The 27,069-nt window shown below is 42.5% G+C and overlaps 1 protein-coding gene across 1 annotated transcript in view; it reads left to right on the top strand.

Moving 5' to 3' along the window:
- LOC309569260 (putative N-acetylated-alpha-linked acidic dipeptidase) overlaps positions 1-6,499 on the top strand; it is a 256,771-nt gene extending 250,272 nt beyond the window's left edge. Inside the window, exon 18 of the mRNA XM_082275019.1 lies at positions 6,215-6,499. Coding sequence (XP_082131145.1) covers positions 6,215-6,443 — 229 coding nt within the window. The 3' untranslated portion in view covers positions 6,444-6,499. The remainder of the gene's footprint in view (positions 1-6,214) is intronic.
- The last annotated feature ends 20,570 nt before the right edge of the window (positions 6,500-27,069 follow it).

The following is a 27,069-nucleotide window of genomic DNA, read 5'->3' as shown; positions in this document are numbered from 1 at the left end:
TATGCAGTGGCATGCCTAAAATAATATATGTGATTTTTTTCCTAATGGTTCTGGGTCTGTTAGGGGTTTTACATTCGCATCGCATGTAGTAACAAAACCGCATGAAGTGTGTACTATCTTAAAAATGTGTTTACCAAGGTATTTTTAAAAAATGCCTTGGTACTAAAAGGGTTTAACAAGCTAACAGCTGCAGCAGTGTTAATAAAATGTAAATTATAATTAAAAATAGCAAAAAATTGTGAATGAACCCCATCTCCCTAGGCACATATATGACTGCAAACCTCCACATGTGTATGTAAACAGCAAATGTGCAACAAACATTAGGCATCACCAAAAATATCAAATTGAAAGCCGTAATTCTAGAGCCATCATTCGTTGCTACCTCTCAATTGATGACCTGCAAAAACTTCTAAAGTGTTGTTTATGGACAATTTTTGGTACCAGTTTTTGGCCATTTTACAGCTGCAGGTAATTTAAAGGCTTGACATGTTTGGTATCTATGTACTTGACACAGCCCTATCTTTTACATTTTACAACAATATTGAGTTTTATATTGTGTTTGTGTGCACTACAATTCATTTTAGTTATTTTTTTTCTTTAAAGTGTAGATTTGATACGCAGTTATGCAAACATCATGTAACAGATAAAAAATTGCAACTACCACCATTTTATTCTATGGGGCCTTTGCTTTTAGAAAATATATCATTGGGTTTAGGTAAATTTTTTTAGTAAAAAACAAAAACAAATGCAGAACATGTGTGCAAAAAATTGAAAAAATGCTAAATGGTTAAAGGAAATTGTAAAAAAACAAAAACAAACTATAAAAAGTTAAAGTATATATGTTATAAAAATGGAGGTATCACAGCACACATACGCATATATACCCTTTGTGGCCACAATTTAATTCACTGCTGTCTCTGAAAAACACATACAATTTTTTTTTTTTTTTTGCTCTGACTCTCACAAGGTTTTTTTTGGCCTGCTGGTTTGCTTGGCACATGAGCCTTTCATTTCCTGGTAAGCTGTTTACATCAGTTGTTATTCATTGCGCTAGGTATAATTTTGACACAAAACAATCATTAGTGCACCATATAGTAACAGAAGACATAGAAGCAAAATGATTCAATGTGTACTGCATAGTGCACAATAAATATCAATGTACAATATGCTAGCCAGGTTCAGAAATCATGTTTGATATATATGCGTGTATCAGTACATTCAAAGAAACCCACAATGCAAGGGTAGTAAAGTGATTGAACTACCCTTTCTTATATTGCTTTATTACAGGTCCAGTGTATACTTTCTATTGTATTGCTACACTCTTTTTCAGCACAGATCATATCAGATAAAAGAAAGTAAAAAGAAATCTTTTGTATGTTCTTTTTTTTTTACTGTCTGTTTCCCTTTTGGGGAGATTTCCCTTTATTTGACAATTGCTTTGGCAGGCAGCAATACAAATCTGGAATGAACTGAAACAGAATTCTGAACAACCCCTTAACCACTTAAGCCCCGGAGGATTTGGCTGCTCAAAGACCAGGGCCTATTTTGCGATTCGGCACTGCGTGACTTTAACGGACAATTGCGCGGTCGTGCGACGCTGTACCCAAATTAAATTGACGTCCTTTTTTTCCCACAAACAGAGCTTTCTTTTGGTGGTATTTGATCACCTGTGCGATTTTTACTTTTTGCGCTATAAACAAAAAAAGAGCGACAATTTTGAAAAAGTAAGAATATTTTTCACATTTTTTTATATGAAATTCCCCCCAAAAAATGTAAAAATCTAAATTTTTTAACATTTTAGGCCAATTTGTTTTTTGCTACATATTTTTGGTAAAAAAAATCGCAATAAGCCTTTTTGGATTGGTTTGCGCAAAAGTTATTGCATTTACTAACTAAGGGAAAGATTTATGTCATTTTTATTGTTTTTTTTTAACTAGTAATGGCGGCGATCTGCGTTTTTTTGTGGTACTGCAACATTGCTGCAGACAGATCGGACCCCTGACTAACATTTTTGACACTTTTGGGGGTACCAGTGACATTACTACAGTAATCAGTGCTATACATATGCACTGTTACTGTAAAAATGACACTGGCAGGGAAGGGGTTAACTTTTTTAGTGATCAAGGGGTTAAGTGTGTCCCTAGGGGCGTGATTCTAACTGTCAAGTGGCGTGGCTTGTGATGTAACCACAGAGATATACGATCCTACATAGCAGGATTGTATGATCTCTGCAGTTACATCAGGGAGAATGACAGGCGGCTTTGTTTACATTAGCCGCCTGCCTTTCTCCCTCTGCAGCGGGAGATTGCGAGTGACCGGCGGACATCGGAGCCGGCGGTCACTCACGTGGGGAGGCAGGGGAACGAGCGGGGGTGGGAGCGTGCCTCCGGCGGCACGCGCTCGCCCCTAAGAGGCTCATGGGCGAGCGATGTACCAGTACGTCGCTTTGCCCAGGAGGGGCTGACTGCCGCCGTATCTAGTCGTGCGGTGGTTGGCAAGTGGTTAATGGGAGAAGGTGCACAGCTAAACAGTTGTCAGTTAAAATTCCAGTAATAAAAAGCCAGCAAATCAGTTGAAGATCCAGATGGAGGGTTTACGGAAGTCCCATATCAGCAGAAAAGTTAAACCTAAGTATACCTTCCATCTGGATCTATAACTAATGCGCTGGTCCTTTCTAATCCTTAGCTGACATAGGTTCTAATCCTGCTCCAATATCCAAAATGGAAAAAAAAAAAAAAAGAGTTTTTGCTGAAGGTACACTTTATTATGAACATGGAATTTCCTTGCACCATCATATCTATTCCATCAGTATGTATCTTGGCAGCTGATTTAATTTCATGATGTGGCTGCTTCTCTAAAGGTAGAAGGTTCGACCTCTTCCTTTGTACTCTGCTGCTATTACTGAAAAATCTTTTAATTATTTCTAATAACAATTCTAGGATGTTTCTAGGTCTCTGTGTGCCTGTGATGTGTAGCATGGAAAGTGCGAGTTTCCACACTTCCAGCTTCCCTAGGTGTGACTCATGATAACTGGGAAGGAAAAAACTCCATGCCATGTTCTCACAGCGACTAGCGTGCTTTATTGTTTCAGAACAGTTCTATTTTTACTGTAAATTCAGCTAATGTTTTTTTTTTTTTCTTTTTTCTTTTTTTGACTGAATGTCTATATCTTGGTGGTATTGAAACAATTGTAAGTAAAAAAGTTAGGAAAATGCTGGACATTTATGTCAGGGACCAATGAATAGTAAGTTCATTGAGCTGTGCAATCAGTGGTCATGGGCACCATGGTCAGGTGTATGTAGATCAAGGGTCTGTAGTATTCGAGCATTAAAGCGGAGTTCCGGGCAGAAAAACGTTTTTTTCCTGAACATACCCCCGGGACAGTCAGGGCTAGCACATTCCACAATGGCTAGCCTCTGATCTGTCCCGGTTCGCACTTACCTTTTAGAAGAAATACTTACTTAGAAATTTTCTTCCACAGCGTTTCCATCTCGGTTGTGGGCAGCTGAAGCCGGCGCGGTCCTCTTCTCTGTCTTCTTCCGCGTCTTCGTGTCCCAGAATGCACTGCACCGGCCCCTCTCGTCACTTCCGGTGCGGCGCCGCATTCCTAAACAGCTTCTGGGCATGCCCAGAAGCTGTTTAGCAGGGGAATGCGGCGTTGCCCGGAAATGACGAGCGGGGCCGGTGCGGCGCATTGATTCCTGGGAGCTATGACGTTTAGCTCCCAGGAATCATCGCGAGGCAGGAAGTGCCGGAGTGAGCCTCGGCCCTGGAGGAGGAAGCTGTCATAGGTGAGTATTTACGATCTTCAATAAAAAGGTGAGTAAACAAAAAAAAAAAAATAACTATCCAATTCCTTTTCAGGTGCGGCATACCTAGCGGAGGGGCACAAAAAAAAAATCTTTTTTGTGCCCGGAACTCCGCTTTAAGCAATTGGTCCTATAGACCGGACTGTGATGTTCTGCTGGATCTCTTGCTGTTTTCTGATGTCGCACCTTCTATTTTCCCTGCTTGTCCACCCCTTGCTTGAATTTGGCTTGCCTTGACTTCACTGAGACTCCTTGCTTCCACTCTATCAATTTTAATGCTTGTTTCCTATTATTACCTGCAATAATCTCTGGCATTATCCCTGTCTACTGTTCTATCCCATTTAGTCTACCACCAGCTGGCTTTCTCCACTGCTAGTTATATAGTTACTATGTGTATTACCTTCTGTCTTAGTTCTGCTCATCTTGGTTTGACCAATTAAGGCACTTTTCCACTGCAAGTACCGGCTCGGCTCTACTCGGCCCTGCTTGGCCCGGTTTGCTTTTCCACTGCTGGTACCACATGGTACGGTGTTGGAACGGTACGGTACGGTATGGTTTGCTTTTCCAGTAAAGTAGTACTAAAGTTAAGTGGGTGGGATAACAACGGGGTGGGTGGGATTTTCTGACCAATCAGTGGCTAGTAGTGACTGCATGCAAAGGATTGTGGGATATGGTACCGGGTATGGTACCTCTTGGAACCACAATCGAGGTGGTACTGTTTTTGAGAGCCGTACCGTTCGTTTCCATGCAGTGGAAAAGCGCCGCCGTACCGTACTGTACCAAACCGTTCCTACACCATACCATGCGGTACCAGCAGTGGAAAAGCACAAAAGCGAACCGAACCGTTTGGTTCCATGCAGTGGAAAAGCGCTATTAGATAGCCCTTAGTTGTCCCCTATTGGGCTATGGGTACAAGCGTAGGCTCCGTAATCCACTACATAAGTTTCTTGGGACATTCAAACACAAGACCATGAGATAATAACTTATCCGAAAGTAGACTTCTGAGACTCTGTTCCCCCCAAGGTATTATAGGTATATTCTGAACTCAAACACTGGATATACCCTTATAGTGACATGTACAGTCGGTATTGGCAAACGCAAGTAGAGAGACTCCCCAGCCAGGACCCGGAAAGTCATGGAGAAGCCTGATACCCCTTCCCAAATAAAGTGATTTTTTTTAAAAATAAAAAATCATTACTGCAGGATGGTGGAGGTAGGTTTTCCATGCTGGGGGTCTGGGGAGTTAAAGAGCTTGTCCAATGCGCCAGTTTATTTGCCTCTCTATAAGGATAGAACTCCCCTCTGAGGTAATTTTTACTTATACAGTATCACACAATAGTAAGTACACCTCTGAAATTGCTTGCTGAAGAAGCTGAGGATAAAGGTGATGGACGGGTCAAGCATGTCTCCAGACCTAAACCCTATTAAGCATCTGTGGGGCATCCTCAAACGGAAGGGGGAGGAGCGCAAAGTCTATAACATCAACCAGCTCCGTGATGTCCTTTTGGAGGAGTAGAAGAGGACTCCAGTGGCAACCTGTGAAGCTCTGGTGGACTCAATGCCCAAGAGGGTTAAGGTAGTGCTGAAAAAAAAAATGTTGGCCACACAAAATATTTCCACTTTGGGCCAAATTTGGACATTTTCTCTTAGAGGTGTACTCACTTTTGTTGCCAGCAGTTTAGACATCAATGGCTGTGTGTTGAGTTATTTTGAGGGGACAGCAAATTTACACGGTTATACAAGCTGTGCTACTTTACATTGTAGCAAAGTGTAATTTCTTCAGTGTTGTTACATGAAAATATATAATAAAAAATTTATAAAAATTTGAGGGGTGTACTCACTTTTGTGAGATACTGTATATTATGTAGGTCAAACGCAGAGTAAACGGTCAGTCATAGATTTCATCATTTTGACCAGTCTGCCAAAAAATTATTGGTTAATACACCAAGGATCCATGTGGTCATTTAATTTGATTTTCCATAAGGATTGATGATTCTTTTTTTTTTTTTTTTTTCTTATGACAGTGATTACATTGCCCAGTTTCTGAAAAATGAGTCTTTGATGAGAACGATCATTTTGAATTGTACATTGGACTTTACTGAGTGCTTACACAGATTGCACAGTGATTTTTCTGTGTGGTTACAATGAATGCACAGAGGACTTTATTGTATGTTCATATTGGGGCACAGATTAAAATTACAGCAAGATTTTGGACTTCATATTTACACCGGATATATTGATTTCACTTTTATACACGATTAATTGTTTTTTGTATATTTAGATTGATAGCGCAACTGATTGATGAGTTAATTTTAGAAAGCATTAGGTCTCCATGTTACTTATGTACTCCCTGTTTATTTTCATTTTTTGTAAAACATGAATATATATTTTTTTGTGCTTTTCAGGCATGTGATATATGCCCCAAATCAGCACAATATGTATGCTGCCTCCAGTTTCCCCGGTCTGGCCGCCGCTATGTTTGATATTGAAAATGATCCAGATCAGGAAAGACGCTGGCAACAGGTCAAAAAGGAAATTTCCATCATCGCCTTTACTATATCTTCTGCTGCAAGCACCATGGAAGACCCTGGCAGCATAGGCGGAGGCCACATGAAGGACCAGAGTGCTCTCTGACAAGGAATTCTCAGGATATAGACATTAGCCAACAGTAATAAAATGTTTGCAAATCTATATATGGAGAGAGATTGTATTTTATTCCTAGTTTGACCACTTTCTCTGATAATGTCCATGTCTTATATACAGTTCTGCTGGTAGATAGACTTCTATTGTTTGGTATTGAGCGATTAATCTGTCTGTTTTTTATAGTCTATGAGTCTGGTGCCCGAGGGCAACATGCACCCTAGTTATGATCCATATTTTATCCCTTTTAAAATGCAGCAAGTACAGAAAAATACTTAATGATCTGCCAGAAATCCTGTGTGCTCCTAACTTCCTGTTTAAGATGACAACATCTGTTGCATTTGTTGAACTGAAATCCAAAATAGTGTTGTCACCTGTGCCTGCTGGACTGCAAAACCCCACCTTTCACCCACACCTCTCTTCCCCACTTCACATTCATACTTTTAAATCTTTTAAGTTCTGATTTTGTGATTAGGAAGAGCATGCCTATACACTGCATGTAGTTAAAAGGGCCCATCTAGGGGTCATGCCTACATCAATAGGAACTGGGCTTCCAGCAACTGTCCCTGCAAGAATTTTTTCAAGCTTGGTGATGAGGCAACAAATAGTAATAAAAGCTTTTCTTGCACCAGGAATGTAAAAGAAAATAATTCAAGGACATAATCTAGAGGGAAAGAGAGGCTGTGGGGTAAATTTGGATTATGCCTGGACATACGCTTTATTAAATTAGCTAAAAAGGTTTTAGAATGGAATGCACAGTAGCACCATTTAGCAAAGAATTGAAGTAAAATTTTGTACAACCTAGAAAGCATTATAAACATGCAAAACGTATCCCCCAGGAGGCAGATACATACATGCTTTCACTTAATGCCATGGCACCTGTAAAGGATATTCAATAATGATTCACTAATATTTTAACCACATTCTCAACCCATTGTACCCTGTGGGAATGTAGATACAACGCCAACAGGGCAGTCGTCACCCCTTCCATAAACCAACAAAACTTGAAATCTCAAGAACCTTTAGTCTTACAGTCTCGCAATTCTCAACGACATCAATTGTTTACTTCTTAAACGTGCTTCCAGTTCCCACAACTAAAATCTAATTTATTGCAAATTACCAGTCCTTTGATGTGCTGGCTGCATTGTTTCTCTTTTTTTTTAGGCTTTTGTCCATATATTATTTCCTGATGACAACACACTTTCTATCCCTTCATTGCTATATTTCTCTACTAAATCTATGGAATGAGCCATGGTTGAAACACGGGATGGCCTTTAAACATATATGCTTATATTTCTACATTTCTATTGCATGTTAGTTAATAGGATTAGTAGTTATACATATCACATATTTTTTGTAAGGTCAGTGGAAGAAACAAGGACATAGCATTTCTGGCAAGTTCTATAGGTATTTTCTGTACTTGCTGAAGATACTTAGCCTGAAAGAAATGAATGCAACCACCACATATATGGACTGATAAGAGTTTTTGTTTTTTAGTTCAGATGCACTTTAAATACATTTCATTGCTGTGTTGCCAGAAAGGCACTCCTCTCTTTAAAGTGGTATTAAAGCTTAATTTTTTAACCACTTGCCTACTGGGTACTTTTACCCCCTTCCTGCCCAGGCCAATCTTCAGCTTTTAGCACTGTTGCACTTAAATGACAATTGCGTGGTCATGCAACACTGTACTAATTTTTTGAAATCACCAATGGGTTTTTTATTTTTTGCTAAATAAACGAATAATGACCAAACATTTTGGAAAAAAAAAAACCTTTTCATAGTTTGTTATAAATTTTTGGAAACAGGTAATTTTTCTCCTTCACTGATTTGCGCAGATGAGGCTGCACTGATTTGCACCGATAGGCTGTACTGATAGGCACTGATCAGGCAGCACTGATGGGCATTGATCAGTACTGGTAAACTGCACTGATGGGCACTAAGGAGGCAGCACTGGTGGGCACTTATGAGGAGGCACTGGTGGGCACTGATAGGCGGTACTGATGGGCACTGGTAGGCAGCACTGATAGGTTACACTGATGAGAAAGCACTAATGGGCACTGATTGGCAGCACTGATGGGCACTTATTGGCAGCACTGGTGGGTACTGATTGGCAATACTGGTGGGCACACATTGGGAGCACTGGTGGGTACTGTTTGGGCTGCACTGATAATCAGAACACTGATAATCAGTGCTCTGATTATAAAAACACTGATAATCAGTGCCCTGATTATCAATGTACATGTCCCTTTTAGAGAAGCTGGTTATCGGCTCTCTTCTCCTCTGCTCATACTGTCAGCATGAGGAAAAGAGTGCCGATAACCGGCTTCAATATACACCTGTGATCAACTGTGATTGGACACAGCTGATCACGTGGAAAAGAGCAGCTGATTGGCTTTTTACCTCAATCTGTTATCAGCAGTGTTCCCTGGGAACTGTAATCACAGAGCGCGCCACCCAAGCCCCACAGCTGGCGCGATCACGGGTGGCCATCATATAACGGCCTCCCAAAGCTACCCATCTGCGCTGTAGCCGTTATTCGCTATAGTGTGGTCGGCAAGTGGTTAAAATAACAAACATGTTATACTTACCTGCTCTGCGCAGTGGTTTTACACAGAGCAGCTCCGATCCTCTTCTCTTCAGGTCCCCCGCTGGTGTTCCTTATCCCTCCCCCTCGAGCAGTGCCCCATGAGAAAGTCACTGGCCCTGGGGGCACCACTGTGTGCTCAATCCCGAGCCGCTGCTCTATGCGTCCATAAGACATTGGTAGACACATATAGACTCAGATTGGCTGACTCGGATAAGGACAAACACTTCTGTATGAATAAGTAGACACTCCTGGACATCAAGTAAAATTGGGATTTCACTGGCCACATTGGTACAGTAACTTTCTTGACAGGGAAATGGGCACATGACATTTTACTGGAGTATCTGAGACCTATTGCACAATATCAAAGGTAAGTTTGGTCAAGGCTTAGATTGTGCAAAACGTACTTGGAACAGCAAGGATTCACCCAATTAATTTGATCTTTTGTTGTAACATGTCCACAAGATATGTAGGAAGATAAAAAAGATACAAAAGGTGGTCAGAATTTTATACACTGTTGCCCTTTTTTTTGTCTTTTAAAGCTAGACACAATTGAATTCAGTTGCATTTTCCATGATATATAAAAAAAAGAGAAACATACTGCACATGCACACCTAGATGTATACTTACCTGTATCAGTGCAGTTGATCCCCATATAGATGGATTTATTGGGACTGGACAAGATTTTGTTCAGAGGATGTAAAGATTATTGGGGTCTGTGGCTGTCTAATTCAGTGAAGAATACATCTGGAGTGAGACCAAAGACAGCACACTAGTGTTGTTGGAAGAGCAGATTTTGTATAGGATCTAAATATAAATCTACCATTTCTGCTTTACTAGTCCATTGAGCTTTTATAAGACTGTGCACTTTTTCTTTTTGTTCCATTCATCTCATTGTCAAAGTATTGAATGAGCAATAAAATAGCAGGAAAAGCCAACAAAGCAAAGAATTTACACTAGGACCACATTGTTAAATAAAATACACAGCCACTGCTTGTAAGTCTGCTTCTTTTCTCTAATCAAATCCAGGAAAGCTTATTAAATTACAAAAAACAGTAAACTTGTGCTTGTCTACGTTATTCATATTTATTTGCCTATGCCTACTGATGGTAATAGTGTGGGAGAATCAGTCACTGGGTTATGAATAGTTATCTTACATTATCCAAAACCTGGGGGTCTTGCCTGTGGAAGCTCCTCCAGAGAGGTAGGTACCTTTCCCCTGAAGCTCCAGGTACAGAACTGTTCATTGAGTAAGAGATGCCAGAGATCGTTGCTTAACCACTTGCCTACAGTGCACTTTCACCCCCTTCCTGCCCAGACGATTTTCGGCTTTCAGCGCTCTCACACTTTGAATGACAATTACTCAGTCATGCAACACTGTACCCATAAAAATTTGTGTCCTTTTTTTTCACACAAATAGAGCTTTCTTTTGATGGTATTTAATCACTACTGGGTTTTTTATTTTTTGTGCTATAAATAAAAAAGACTGAAAATATTGTGAAAAAAACACATTTTTCGTTGTTTCGGTCATACAATTTTGCAAATTAGTCATTTTTCTTCACAAATTTTGGCCAAAATTTATACTGCTACTTATCTTTGGTAAAAATAACCCAAATAAGTGTATATTATTTGGTCTTTGTGAAAGTTCTAGAGTCCACAAGTTATGGCGCTAATCATTGAAAATTGATCACACTTGATCACACCTGATGTACTGAAGGCCTATCTCATTTCTTGAGACACTAAAAAGTCAGGAAAGTACAAATACCCCCCAAATGATCCCTTTTTGGAAAGTAGACATTGCAAGGTATTTAATAAGGGGCATGGTGAGTTTTTTGAAGTTGTAATTTTTTCCCACAATTCTTTGCAAAATGAAGATTTTTTTATTTTATTTTTTTTACAAATTGACGTATTAACAGGTTATTTCTCTCACACAGCATATATATACTTGCAACTACACCACAAAACACATTCTACTACTCCTCCTGAGTATGGCGATACCACATGTGTGAGACTTTTTCACAGCCTAGCCACATACAGAGGCCTAACATCCAAGTAGCACTGTCCGGCATTCTAGGAGCATAAATTACACATATAATTTCCTGACAACCTATCGCACTTTTGAAGGCCCTGAAGCACCAGGACAATGGAAACCCCCATAAAATGACCCCATTTTGGAAAGCAAACACCCCAACGTATAATTTTTGAGGCATAATGAGTCTTTTGAACGTGTCATTTTTTTCCACAAGTTTTTGGAATCTGTGGAAAGAAAATGAAAATGCATTTTTTTTTACACAAAGTTGTCCATTTATGAAATATTTCCAACACATAGCATGTACATAGCAAAAATTGCACCCCAAAATACATTCTGCTACTCCTCCTGATTATGTCAATACCACATGTGTGAGACTTTTTCACAGCCTGGCCACATACAGAGGCCTAACATCCAAGTAGCACTTTACACAAAGTTGTCCATATATCCACTTTAAGACTGGGCCTATTTTTGACACTTGGTGTTTACAAGCTAAAATCATTTTTTTGCTAGAAAACTACTTAGAACCCCCAAACATTATATATATTTTTTTAGCAGAGACCCTAGAGAATAAAATGGAGATCGTTGCAATATTTTTTATCACACCATATCTGCGCAGCAGTCTTCCAAATGCAATTTTTTTGAAAAAAATTCACTTTTTTAAATTAAAAAATAAGAAAACAGTAAATGTAGCCCAATTTTTCTCCATAATGTGAAAGATAATGTTACGCTGAGTAATTAGATATCCAACGTGTCATGCTTCAAAATTGCGCACGCTCACAGAATGGCGCCAAACATTGGTACCCCATAGGCAACATTTTAAAAAATTCTACCAGCTTAGAGTTACAGAGGAGGTCTAGGGCTCAAATTATTGCTCTCGCTCTAACGATCACAGCGATACCTCACATGTGTGGTTTAAACACCGTTTACATATGTGGGCGGGACTTGCGCATGCGTTCGCTTCTGCACGTGAGCTAACGGGGACAGGGCGCTTTAATTTTTTCTTTCCTATTTATTTTATTTATTATTTTTTTATTTTTACACAGTTTAAAAAAAAATGTTTTGATCATTTTTATTCCTATTACAAGGAATGTAAACATCCCTTGTAATAGAAATAGGCATGACAGGTCCTCTTTATTGTGAGATCTGGGATCAAAAAGACCTCAGACCTCACAACTACACTAAAAAAGATAAAAAAAAATTGTTGAAAAAGAAAAAAGAAAAAAAAAAAAAGTGGCCCTTTAAACCGGTTGCTAGGCAACGATTTTTGACATAGCTCCGGTCCTCCAAGACCATCGAGTCGAGTGAGGGCCATCTTGCCCTCACTCGACTTCCTGTCTCTGAGGATCCGGTGTTCCGTGAGAATTACCTACCCCGTGAGAAAAACCTACCCTCGTCACTTCCGGCCAGGAACAGCTGAGCAGCGCAGCAGTGCCCATGCTCACAGCCCCGGATACCTAATGGAACAGCTGAGGAGCTGACTAGTGCGCATGCGCACTAGTATGAAAAGATCACGGTGTACCGTGAAAAAAACCTACCCATGCGGCGGTTACATATAACAGCTGTGCTGCAATACGAGTCATCCCCGCTCCTGTCCCTGTGACTTCCCTGATCTGGGCTAGTAAATATAAAAGCGGCTCTCGGCTCCGTGATTTATTTTTTCATACACCCGCTGCCGCTTTAATATTTACTTGCCAAGAGCAGGGAAGTGACAGGGACAGAAGCGGAGATGACTCATATTGCAGCACAGTTGTTTTAATGTAACCGCTCGCGTTACACACACTGCCGTGCACCAGAAGTGACGAGGGTAGGTTTTTCTCACGGGTAGGTAATTCTCACGGAACACCGGGACCGGATAGTTTTCCCCGCTGCCAGCGGGTCCGGTAAGCTGGGAAAACATCTGGGACGAGGCGGGAGGGGGGGCACCTCTTCCCCTGCACCGTAAGGGTAATTCCACGGCGAATCCACCACTGGGACCACGCTTATCTGAAAGCCGACCGCCCGCCGTTTAAAAAAATACTGGGGTTATGGCAGCTATCTGCTGCCATAACCCCAGTATTTAACTTTTAATGGCCGACGTACATAGTCGTTAGGCGGTCAGTAAGTGGTTGCATGTATATAGCAAAAATTGCACCCCAAAATACATTCTATAAAGGAAAGTGTACAGGAATAGTCCGAGTCCATTGATTCGGATACTGATGAGAGCTCCCCGGTGCTCTCATCAGTCATGGAGAGGACCTGAAGGGCCTCCTCGTTGCTGTACATCCTTTTTGACGTGCTGGCTGTGATGGGCTGTGCGACGGGTGACGGTTGACTGCGGATGATTACTGATGGGTGGCAGGTGACTGATAGGTGGCAGGTGACGGTCACTGATGGGGTGACAGATGACGATGACTGATGCATTGACAGGGGACGATGACTGATGGGGTGACAGGTGACGATGACTGATGGGGTGACAGATGACGATGACTGATGGGGTGACAGGTGACGATGACTGATGGGGTGACAGATGACAATGACTGATGGGGTGACAGGTAACGATGACTGATGGGGTGACAGGTGACGATGATTGATGGGTTGACAGATGACGATGAGTGGTGCGGTGACAGGTGACGATCACTGATGGGGTGACAGCCAGGTGACGATGACTGATGGGTTGACAGGTGACGATGACTGATGGGGTGACAGGTGATGATGACTGATGGGGTGACAGATGACGATGACTGATGGGGTGACAGATGACGATGACTGATGGGTTGACAGGTGACGATGACTGATGGGGTGACAGGTGACGATGACTGATGGGGTGACAGGTGACGATGACTGATGGGGTGACAGGTGACGATGACTGATGGGGTGACAGATGACAATGACTGATGGGGTGACAGGTAACGATGACTGATGGGGTGACAGATGACAATGATTGATGGGTTGACAGATGACGATGAGTGGTGCGGTGACAGGTGACGATCACTGATGGGGTGACAGCCAGGTGACGATGATTGATGAGGTGACAGATGAGGATCACTGATGGGGTGACAAGTGACAATGAATGATGGGGTGACAAGTGACGATCACTGATGGGGTGACAAGTGACGATGATTGATTGGGTGACAGGTGACGATGACTGATGGGGTGGCAGGTGACGGTGATTGATGGGGTGACAGGTGACGGGCGATGGTCACCGATGGGTGACAGGTGACGGGCGATGGTGCACAGCGGTACTGATGGCAGTCTCTGGTGACAGATGCACTTTAGGCTACGTTCACATGTGGGCGTAGCGGATCAGGGCAGAATCACTGTGATTCTGCCCGCATTCCGGAAATCATTGCAAATCACGGGACGCCTGTGCGTTGCCCGTGATTTGCAATAGCACCCCAAACGCTGTGCGATGTTGCCGCGATTTCCGCCTGCCGAATCGAGGTAATATCACGCAAACAACGCATGAAGCCCCAAAGAGCTCTTGTACCTTTTTTGGGCGTCATGCGTTGTTTGTGCAATGTTACTGCGATTCGGCAGGCGGAAATTGCGGCAACATCGCACAGCGTTTGGGGTGCTATTGCAAATCACGGGCAATGCACAGGCGCCCCGCGATTTGCAATGATTTCCGGATCGCGGGCAGAATTGCTGTGATTCTGCCCGCGATCACTACGCTCACATGTGAACGTTATGGGTGGCAATTTCTGGGCACTGATGAGGTGACTGTTGGGCGACACGTGCAATTGGGGGGGGCTGAGGACTGTGTGGGGACCTTTATTGGTGTGCTTTTACATTGTGACAGGTGTACAGAGCAGTAATTCACTGTTTCTGGCTCTGCTCTCCTCACACTGGAAACTGTGTGAGGGGAGAAGAGCTAGTAACAGTGAGCTACTGCTCTGTGTTTACATTTTGTGATCGGCTGTGAATGGCTTCACAGCCGATCACATAGTAAACAGTCACTGTCAGTGACTGTTTACTACCGCCGGTGACTAGCTGTGTTCCTAGGGAACACAGAGCCACCTCCCGATCGCGCATGCGCGCTCCCGATCGAGCATGCGCGGTCTTTTTGTGGGCTCCTCTATTGTGATCGGCTGTGTCATTGGAACACAGCCGATCACGTGGGAAACAGCCATGCCCATTGGCTGTTTCCCCCCTGCCGGTGACGGGCTGTGTCCCGGGGACACGCCGACACCGGCAGTGCAGGGCGGCGCGCACACGATCGTGCGCCTGCCCTGCTTGAATGGGCGGACATCATATGACGTCCGCCCAGAACAATGGCCGCACCGTCCCGCCATCATTTGACGGTGGGCGGGCGGCAAGTGGTTAAGGACTGTGACTGTTCTAGAGCTGCACAATTCTGGATAAAATGAGAATCACAATTTTTTTGCTTAGAATAAAGATCACGATTCTCTCACAATTGTCAGCGTGACATCATCTTTCACATTTACAAGAAAATTGGGTTAACTTTACTGTTTAGTTTTTTTTTAATTCATTAAAGTGTATTTTTTCCCAAAAAATTGCGTTTGAAAGACCGCTGCGCAAATACAGTGTGACATAAAATATTGCAATAACCGCCATTTTATTCTTTAAGGTCTCTGCTTCTATGCTAAAAAAACACATACACACATATATATATATATATATATATATATATATATATATATATTGTGACAGGAAGTCAGGTAAATCTGTGGATGTAGTCACAGACAGGAGATACATTTCCACCTGGTTTAGAAAATTCACCAATTAGGGTGTCGGCTGCAAAGGCAGCAGAAAGGTGTAAAGAAGTTGAAAACCATTCAGCTGTTCGGAATGAGGAAGTTAAGGCCTCTATAATTTGTCCAAAGGAAGTCTAAGGATTGCTGCCTCCTGACGCTGTGTGAGCTGGGGAGAGGAGGACAGTCATATGTGTGCCTCCCGACGCTGTGTGAAGCCTGGGAGAAGGACTGCTGCCTCCTGACCCTGTGTGAGCTGGGGAGAGGATGACAGTCAGATGAATGCCCCCTGAAGTTGTGTGAGCATGGGGAAGACCTCCTGGAGCGATGTGTGATGAGGAGGGTAAAAAGTGTGAAGACCTCCTGAAGCGATGTGCGCTGAGGAGGGTAAAAAGTGTGAAGACTTCTCAAGGTGAGAAAATGAACTATTTCTATGTGAAGAGTGTGAAGAGAAAAACGAATGGATGTTTTCTATGAGAAAGGAAAGTCCAATGAACATGTGCTGTGTGAAGAGAAAGGGGACATGTTCAATGTGAAGAGAAAAGGGACATGTTCAATGTAAAGAGAAAAGGGACATGTTCAATGGACATTTGTTGTGTGAAGAGATAAAACATGGACTATTGAGAGTCTGCTGTATGATCAGCCAAGTCGGCCCAACAGTAGGTTGGGGACAGACTTCTTTAGATAGGTTCCTGTGTGTGAGAAGGTAGCGGGTAATCAGCTGGAAAAAAGTCTTCAGTCTTTGGAAGCTACAAAAATAGACCTGCAGGGGGTGCAGGAACAGAATGTCTCTCTGAAAACGACATTGTCTCTCAGCAACAAGGAGAAAAGTGAGAGAGAGGCTAAATTACTGAGTACTGTGTATGAGCTCACCACTTTAAGCAATGTGGTAGATGAATTACGTACGGACTGTGAAAGTTGGAAAGATGAAGCCCAACGTGTCCAGCAGCAGTTAAAGGAGAAAGAAGCCTGTGTGGCAGAATTACAGTCTCATTCCCAGAAACTAGCCAATGAGGTGAAGGCTCTTATGCAGGGAAAAGGAGATTCTGAACACCAGAGAAAAAAAGTAGAGGCACAGCTGCAGGAATCGCAAGTCAAGGTGTCAGAAGGTGACCGATTGTGTGCTAAGCTGTCAGAGAAGGCAAACCGACTGCAGGTTGAGTTGTACAATGTCACAAATCAGCTTTCTCAAGCAGACAGCAAATCTAGAGAAATTGCCAAAGATTTCTCTATCTTGGAATCGCAGATGCAAGACACTCAGGAACTCTTACAGGAAGAGAGGTGTCAAAGGCTGAGTTTTAGCACAAAACTCAAACAAATGGAAGATGAGAAAAATGGCGTCCTGGAACAATTAAAAGAGGAGGAGGAAGCCAAGAAAAACCTATCAGAGCAAGTCGCAACATTGCAAGCTCAGATAGCGGATATGAAAAACGCATGGAAGAAAGCGTTGGTTCATTAGAGTGTGTTGAAGATGTGAAAAAGAAGTTTGATCAGATGCTTGGAGAGGAGAAGACTGTGTCTGCAAAATATGCAGAAGAACGCGACCATGCAGAAGCGGAGGCGCGTGATAAAGAGAGCAAAGCCCTGTTCTTGGCTCGCTCCTTGGAGGAAGCTCTAGAGTGTAAGGTTGAACTAGAAAGAGTTAACAAACAGCTGTGTACAGAGATGGAAGATTTGGTCATCTCCAAGGATGATGTTGTGAAAAGCGCTCAGGAGCTAGAAAATTCTAAGCGAGCCTTAGAACAGCAAGTAGAAGAAATGAAGATTCAGTTGGAAGAACTTGAAGAGGATCTGTCCCAAAGAGGGGATAGTGTGCCTGATGCAGTTTATAAAAGGATCAGTGTTTTGGGGTCTGTCCTGAGTGAGCATCAGAAATTTGATGACATGTTGCTTGAATCACCCCTCTGGAATAAACAGCTCCTTCAAATACTTCAAGCATTGGAAAATGTATCATTAGAGATTCAGCAAACAAAGGAGCTGTGTAAGAAATGTGATGATTTCTCAGTTCAGGCTGAAAACCTAGTGGAGAAAACTAAAGCGGAGAAAACTAAAGCAAGTGATGTAAAGCTTGGAGAAAAAAGCAAACACCACCTAGTGGAGAAAACTAAGGCTGTTGGTGAAAACGTGAAGCAAATTAATTTCAAGTGCCTTTCAGGGAATATTTCCAAAATGGAACTGGTGAAAGACATGTGGAGTTCAAAGAAAGAAAAGGAACTAGGTGACCTTGAGCGGTCAATGCAATTCAACCAAAGTAAGGAAATACTAAAGGAGCTACAAGGGAAAAGTAGTGCAATTGCAGAAAGTGCATTGAAGAAACCTGTAATAGACTGTGTTGTTGCCTTTGACCCATATGTTGGTGGAAGGAAAGTTGATGATGTCGCTGGAAAAATGAACAGGGGTCACTTTGAAGAAATGTGTGACAGCCTGTTGTCGAAAATGGAAGGCCTTCTGCACAGCATCTTAGAGCAAGCTAAGCTCAAGAAGGCATCTCTTGGAACACAGTTTTGTGGAAATCATTTATTGATTGCAGAGAGATGCAGCTCAAGAATGTTAAAGACTTTAAGACTAGCACAATTGAGTTGCCTATGGATCATGGTCCTCCTTGGTGGATAGGACAGACGGTTATGAGGGACAAGCTGTCTGACATTTATGAGAAATCTGTCAAGGAAGATGACAGAAACAGTTTCATCCTGAAGCTTGAAGATACTAGGAGGCTTATCAGTGAGAGTCAAGAGCAGTGCCAGACACATGCGTGCCTGGAAATCTGTGTCCCAACCCTAGGGTTTAAACAAGAGGGGGGGGGGTATGTGACAGGAAGTCAGGTAAATCTGTGGATGTAGTCATAGACAGGAGATACATTTCCACCTGGTTTAGAAAATTCACCAATTACTATAGGGTGTCGGCTGCAAAGGCAGCAGGAAGGTGTAAAGAAGTTGAAAACCATTCAGCTGTTCGGAATGAGGAAGTTAAGGCCTCTATAATTTGTCCAAAGGAAGTCTAAGGATTGCTGCCTCCTGACGCTGTGTGAGCTGGGCAGAGGAGGACAGTCAGATGTGTGCCTCCCGACGCTGTGTGAAGCCTGGGAGAAGGACTGCTGCCTCCTGACGCTGTGTGAGCTGGGGAGAGGAGGACAGTCAGATGAATGCCCCCTGAAGCTGTGTGAGCATGGGGAAGACCTCCTGGAGCGATGTGCGATGAGGAGGGTAAAAAGTGTGAAGACCTCCTGAAGCGATGTGCGCTGAGGAGGGTAAAAAGTGTGAAGACTTCTCAAGGTGAGAAAATGAACTATTTCTATGTGAAGAGTGTGAAGAAACCAATGGATGTTTTCTATGTAAAAGGAAAGTCCAATGAACATGTGCTGTGTGAAGAGAAAAGGGACATGTTCAATGTGAAGAGAAAAGGGACATGTTCAATGTGAAGAGAAAAGGGACATGTTCAATGTGAAGAGAAAAGGGACATGTTCAATGGACATTTGTTGTGTGAAGAGATAAAACATGGACTATTGAGAGTCTGCTGTATGATCAGCCAAGTCGGTCCAACAGTAGGTTGGGGACAGACTTCTTTAGATAGCTTCCTGTGTGTAAGAAGGTAGCCGCCCACAGTGGCAAGGATTTATTTTGTGTTTTATTTTATTTTGGATGTTTTTGACGCTTGCAGTCTGGTGAAGAAAATTGCATGAATAAACCAAACTGTTGTTTGCAACCACTTCTCGGCTATCTCCTTGTGTAACGAACCCCCCAAGGGGTCATCCACACCCGCCACCGAGCTAATCTCCCACAATATATATATATATATATATATATATATATATATATATATATACACAGAATCTCACATAAGTGATTACACCCCTCACATTTTTTTAAATATTTTATTATATCTTTTCATGTGACAACACTGAAGAAATAACACTTTTCTACGAACTAAAGTAGTGAGTGTACAGCTTGTATAACAGTGTAAATGTGCTGTCCCCTCAAAATAACTCATCACAAAGCCATTAATGTCTAAACCGCTGGCAACAAAAGTGAGTACACCCCTAAGTTAAAAATGTCAGAATTGGGCCCAATTTTCCCTCTCCGGTGTCATGTTACTCGTTAGTGTTACAAGGTCTCAGGTGTAAATGGGGAGCAGGTGTGTTAAATTTGGTGTTATCGCTCTCACTCCATCATAATGGTCACTGGAAGTTCAACATGGCACCTCACAGCAAAGAACTCTCTGAGGATCTGAAAAAAAGAATTGTTGCTCTACATAAAGATGGCCTAGGCTATAAGAAGATTGCCAAGTCCCTGAAACTGAGCTGCAGTGCAGTGGCCAAGACCATACAGCGGTTTAACAGAACAGGTTCCACTCAGAACAGGCCTCGCCATGGTCGACCAAAGAGGTTGAGTGCACGTACTCAGTGTCATATCCAGAGGTTGTCTTTGGGAAATAGGCGTATGGGTGCTGCCCTCATTGCTGCAGAGGTTGAAGGGGTGGGGGTTAGCCTGTCAGTGCTCAGACCATACACCGCACACTGCATCAAATTGGTCTGCATCGCTGTTGTCCCATAAGGAAGCCTCTTCTAAAGATGATGCACAGGAAAGCCCGCAAACAGTTTGCTGAAGACAAGCAGACTAAGGACTTGGCTTACTGATGAGACCAAGATAATCTTATTTGGTTCAGAAGGTGTCAAGCATGTGTGGCGGCAACCAGGTGAGGAGAACAAAGACAAGTGTGTCTTGCCTACAGTTAAGCATGGTGGTGGGAGTGTCATGGTCTGGGGCTGCATGAGTGCTGCCGGCACTGGGCAGCTACAGTTCATTGAGGGAACCATGAATGCCAACGTGTACTGTGACATACTGAAGCAGGGCATCATTCCCTCCCTTCGGATACTGGGCCGCAGGGCAATATTCCAACATGATAATGACCCCAAATACACCTCCAAGACGACCACTGCCTTTCTAAAGAAGCTGAGGGTAAAGGTGATGGACTGGTCAAGCATTTTTCCTGACCTAAACCTTTATGAGCATCTGTGGGGCATCCTCAAACAAAAGTTGGAGGAGTGCAAGGTCTCTAACATCCACCAGCTCTGTGATGTCATCATGGAGGAGTGGAAGAGGACTCCAGTGGCAACCTGTGAAGCTCTGGTGAACTCCATATGCAAGAGGGTTAAGGCAGTGCTGGAAAATAATGGTGGCCACACAAAATATTGATACTTTGGGCCCAATTTTGACATTTTCACTTAGGGGTGTACTCACTTTTGTTGTCAGCAGTTTAGACATTAATGGCTGTGTGTTGAGTTATTTTGAGGGGACAGCAAATTTACACTGTTATACAAGCTGTACACTCACTACTTTACATTGTAGCAAAGTGTCATTTCTTCAGTGTTGTCACATGAAAAGTTATAATAAAATATTTACCAAAATGTGAGGGGTGTACTCACTTTTGTTAGATACTGTATATATACTGTACATATGCACACGCATGTGTGTTTGAGCTTTGGGGTGCACTCCCTAATGTAATAGCCTGCTCGCACCTATGGTTACATTGTTATGAAACAATTCATCTTTAATTTTCAATAACTGTACGGTCATTTCCACTGATCAGCACAACTCTAGGCACAATTTGAAGGTTAATCGGGAGGTTTGAAATATAACAGTGAACATGTAATGTGTTATTTTACTCTATATAAAAGGAAATTAAGTTTCCACTGCCTGTGTGTAAAGGTTAAATGTAGCCTGAGTCAGGTTATCAGGATGGTGAGGGTTCAGTAGTCTCCAAGAGGGCAAGAAAAGCTGTCATTTCCTGTCATAATTAATAGAAAAATGCTGGAAGGACATTTTCAGACATTACCTTACCTTCCGATTGGTCATGTAACCATACACATTATTAGCGATGCAACTTCTCAAGCGTAGATATTGCATAGTTTAAAGCCAATCTGTGTTTTAGAGCAAACTATACAAAGCTACTTCTTTCAACAATTACAAATACATTTTAAACAGCCCTTATCTGACTAATTTTCTGATTTGTAAAAGAACAATAATACATTTCAATGTTTCCTTGTAACATATGACAGTGCTTATTTTTATTTAAAGCAGGCATGTCCAACATGCGGCCAGGGGGGCCACATGCGGCCCAGAACCCCAGGCAATGCGGCCCACTGCCCCCTGACAATGTTTTTTTTGCTGGGGAGGAAGGAAGTTGGGTCGGGGGCATGGCCACAGCGGCCTCCAACTAACGGTAGGCAGAGGCTGCCTCGAGGGGGGGGGGGGGGATGTGAGCATGTGCAGTGTTTCTGACTCCCACCACCATGACCACCAAATCACTGAAGTGGTCATGGTGGTTAGAGTGTTCCTTTAATATCTCTCAGAAGAAGTAATCCTCTGTATACTGATTCCATTTCATTTGATCATCCTCTAGTTGTGTTAAATTAGTGCAGGGGGTGCGGCCGCGCTGGAAGGGTGCGGCGGCATTTTATTACTTATATACCTTAACAATAGTATATATTTTATATGCGGCCCGAGAAAATTTCTCTACACTCAATGTTGCCCAGAGAAGCCAAAAGGTTGGACTCCCATGATTTAAAGCATTTGGAAGAAACATGTTAACATCTAGGATAATTCTGTACATAAAGTCATTTGTTCAGCACTTACAGTACAACTTATATTTCTCCTTATCTGCCTAATATTGGGGCAGCCATGCTGTCTTTCAGGATTAAAATAAATGATTTAGTATAATAATAGTTGTAACATATTGTTGTCTCTTCTTTACCTTACTAGTCACCATATATGCAATGTAATCTCTTAAGTTCCATATAGTGTTGTCATTAACTCTTCTGCTTACATTGCGATGTGCATGATGCATTTAAATGAGAGAAAAAAACATGAGAACAAAAGAGTTTTGAATGGCAACCAAAATTTTACTCCACAATGTGACCTGCATTTTACAACTCATTCATAAAAATGCAAGCTTCGGTGCTCTTTGGTACCCCTGGTGCATAGTGGGTGATGTTTGTAATTGGGCAATTGGGGGGGGGGGGTTATTTACCTTCGCCTCATGGGACTTATGGACATTTGCTAACTCCATGGAAGTCAGCATGTTCCTTGTTAGCACATGTTCTTCAAATCTAACTTCTACTGTACAGGGGACTACGAGTGACAGGTCAAAACCAGGTAATTGTACTGGGTAAATTTAAAAAATATTTTAACAAATGTTCAGCTACAGTAATTGGTGTTATCTACAGCTAACTTTAGTTTAGGTTTAAACCAATAGTAAAATACTTTGCCAGACAGTCTGTGACAGATTGACTCTTTCCCCTATTGACCCTGCAATGAAAATGGTAGTTGAGGGACAAGGGGATACGTATATAACAGGCAGTAACCAATATGACTCCAGACCCCTGAAAACATCCATTGTGATGAAACATGTTTGGTGGAGCTTAGGCTGCTAAAGACATGTCTGCTGGTGCCTAGAGCAGACATTGCTTTTAATGCTGTTATATTCCCTGCTTTGTGTGTACCCTTTTTACTGAATAAATTAAGCTATTTTTACAATATTATCCTATCTGATCTGCTTTCCTGGTCTTCTGCTGCTTATATATATTGTGCAAGTGTTTGAGAAGCTGACTGAATTCTTCTACATGACATTTTCAGAATCTGTGATCCATACCAAGCTGGCCAAGTTCACCTTCATGATATCATCAATATGTGCTTATAACCTCAATTGGTAAGGGGTCATATATCGCTGGTAAGAGGCTTTTTAACACTCGGTGGTAGCGCACAGAATTTGGCTCCTTTTAGGAGCGGATCTACACAAGAAATTTCTCACTTGATAGATGCTGATTTTACTTTTTTTTCACTCACGGGATTATATATGTAGCATTGCCCCCTTAAGAATTGCTGAATTTTCACACTTTCGGGTCCCCCTGGGTTACCGTTAGCAACATTGACATTCACAGTCTATCACTTTACTTCTTGGCTCAGTCAATAATTAATCCAGGGGTATGTTGTTGTTTTGTTTTTATTTTATAAATTAGGGATGGGAGAAGGGATTAGTGGGATACTCCAGATTAACTATGCACAAAGTTTGGAGGACATCTATCTGTTGATACAGCCAGGCTGTTGATCCACCTAGCCACCCAGGTGGATTTAGGATTAAGACTCTTCCTAAATGACTTGATGTTCTAAAGATATCTTCAAGACACTCTCCTAGCATTCTCTTTCTTGACCACTGACACCCGTCCACCGACTATTCTACTCCGGGGTGGTCCCTCTCAGGTCAGGCCCCTTGACACGATCCTCTGTACTCACAATACTGTTTTTCCAGGGTCTCCAGTGTCTCCCCCTCAGTCAGCTTTCCTGGACCTCTGGGTTCAGCTCCATTCCCCTGGCCCTCAGGACGACCTCCTGATGCCACATGCCACTGCTACAGAGGAGGAGGCAGCCGCCACTCTCCCTCTGGGACTCTGCTCACCAGCCAAAGCCCCCACAACACATGTGCTCCTGGCTTTTATACAGTATCCCAGAATGCACCAAGACAGCCTGTCTCTGCCAATCATCAGGACTGTATCAAAGCCTATGTATCCCTTGGTCAGGTTTCCTCCCACTGTCAACATGTCTCCCTATTGGACCAGTGTGAAACACTCTCTAGACTCAATGAATCACATACTGAGCACACTCAGCAGACCTCACTAACAGATCCTGCTCTCTGCTAGACAAAAAGCAATATAGATTTGCCTGCTGCTTCTCTGATAGGCAGACAGAGCCCAAAACTATACTTTCTCACTAGCACCTACCTAGGAGGGTGCTACATATACGGTAATTGTGTTTATTGTTTTTGGATTTATTATTAACCATGTTGATGTGTCGATCTATTGGTTTATTATGTGTATTGGTGATTGATATATTTATTTTAAGGGGTAGCGCAACAACAATGTTTTCTAGTCCCCAATACCAGCTGATGGCATGCCAAGTTAGTTGACTAACAGGCTGTTGCTAAATTAGAAGAGCAAGCAGCAATTCACATCCTTGACACCACTTGCATATTTCCTCTTGACAGACTAGTGGAAAGATTATATTAATTTAGCAAGCAGGTAACCTGTGCTGGCATCTGTGATCAGCAGTGCCACATTGGACAGGGAACCATTTGGACACTGACTGGATTACAAAGATGGCCACTAGGGGAGGCACATGATGGCCAGTACAGCTATACTATTGTAGATAGGATGCACATGTGTTAACATTGAAAATGCATTTGAGTTGCTATGGAAAGATTGTTATGGTGGTACACAACTCATCATGTCTGGAAAACACTGCCCAAGTATCAGGCATGCAGGTACACAATATGACTCAACAACAGATTTAGATTATTTCCAGTAACAGTTCAGTTTTTCTGAACATCCTGTTTGTAAAGGTGTGATAAAGTCATTCCAAGCACAAGCTTTTTGATGACTACCGATTTACTGCAAGGGTCATTGTTTGATCCACATTTTGTACAAACATGGAAAAAAAAAAAAAAACCATAAGACCCCTTTGTCTTAGTAAAAGAAGGATACAGGAATTACTGGGTAAAATATGATAAACACTCTTTCCAGGTCACCGAGTCACTTAAATTTAAAAGCATGTTATTATTTTTTTTTCCAGCAAAATGTTGGGAAATCACCATTTTATTCCATGCAGTATAAACAGGCTTAAAAAAAGTTTTTAGAGTGTGCATCCACAAAATAATTAGTCAGTGGCATCAGACCATTAAAAATGTACCCAGGAGCAGTGAAATTCCACTGTGAACCCCACCCAGTTTGCCAGAACCCATCCAAATGCTCAAGATCATACAATTGCTAAAAGCTAATAATGGAATATATGAATCCAAGGAAATAATAAGAAAATCCTTGGGGGGGGTGGCCTGGTGTCGGTAGAGAATGGCTGCCTGATTCCTCGGCTCCCACTCAACAAGGACTTTGCACCTCTAATAAGCTGAGACTAGACAAGTCACAATGGGCAAGGGAGGCAGGAGTAACTTGGCAACCAGGTCCCGATAACCTCAGGAGGGCGAAACCCAGCTGAGCCGCAACATCACCTTGATCTTCAGGTCCCAGCAGCGGGGCACACAGTTCTCCTCACAGGCCTCTGCCCGCTCTATGCGCACTGCTAACTCCAGCCCCGAACGTGACAGGCACAACCTTCCCACCCACACGCCAGTAACCAGGCACAACCTCTATGCTTGGGAGATATGCAAGCTATAGCACAGGATATAAAAATACCCTACCCTCCCTTGGATGTACATGATATAACATAAACAAAAACCACACCAACATCATGTATTTCACCATTTACATACAACTCCACTTCCCCAATAAACCTTCATGATGGCCTACAAACACCCCCCCCTCCTTCATCCTTGGAATCCCGAAACTCCCCATACATACCTGATATCTCAAAAGTCTGCTTACAGGGTTTACATATATTCACACACATTATTTGATAACACTAGCTTAGAGCGATATTGGTGTCATGGTTAAATACTTGACATGGTAATCATGGTTAAATACGTGTTAAGGATTTTCTAGAGTCTTCTGAAACATAGATATGTATATTGGTTGTTTTGAGATTATGTGCTTTGAGCTGCTTTCTTGTAACAGTAATTACTATCTTACCTGTCATTCCCTATACCTCATAGTGACTTGTTCTTCTCCTCTGACATAAAATCCTCAGTCCTTCACAGCAGGACTATGTTTTTCCCAACTGACCCTCCTACCTCCCCACCCAGCGGATTCTTCGACCTTCGCTGACGATAGCCAGACTCCCTCTGTCTTCTCAGGTAACATAGCTGACCTGTCTTCAACCCCAGTTCTACCACCACCCACCTACCAAAACACCCCTATCCCTCCCACAACACCAATTAATTTCCTTCCCTCTCCCTGCCCTTACTGTCTCCCATCTCACCCCCTTTCCCCTCTCTTTTTTTTTTTCTTTTTTCTTTCTCTCTCCCTCTCCCTCCTTCCACTCTTCCATTACTCCACTTACACCCACCCAAAAATAAATAAATAAAAGGCCTAAACTCCAACTGCAACCCCCCTTCTCTCTAACAAAAGGTTGCACCCCAACCCAAATCACAAACCAAAAATGCCCTCCAAAACTTCACCGACACCTCTCACATTGAAACTCCTCTGCCTAAATGCTAAGGGCCAAAACATCCCTGAAAAAATTTCACAGGTTCTTGCCTTAATGAAAGGCCATAAAGCAGACATCATCTATCTGCAGGAAACATTTATTCCCTGAATGTGAAACAAGTTCCCTTCTTCCACAAAATCACCTCCCTTCTCTTCTCTTTCCAATC

Source organism: Pelophylax lessonae (assembly GCF_965119305.1).
Source record: "Pelophylax lessonae genome assembly, chromosome: 13".
NCBI lineage: Eukaryota > Metazoa > Chordata > Amphibia > Anura > Ranidae > Pelophylax > Pelophylax lessonae.
The sequence above is the reverse complement of the archived record's forward strand: the minus strand, read 5'-3'. Positions and strand labels throughout refer to the sequence as shown.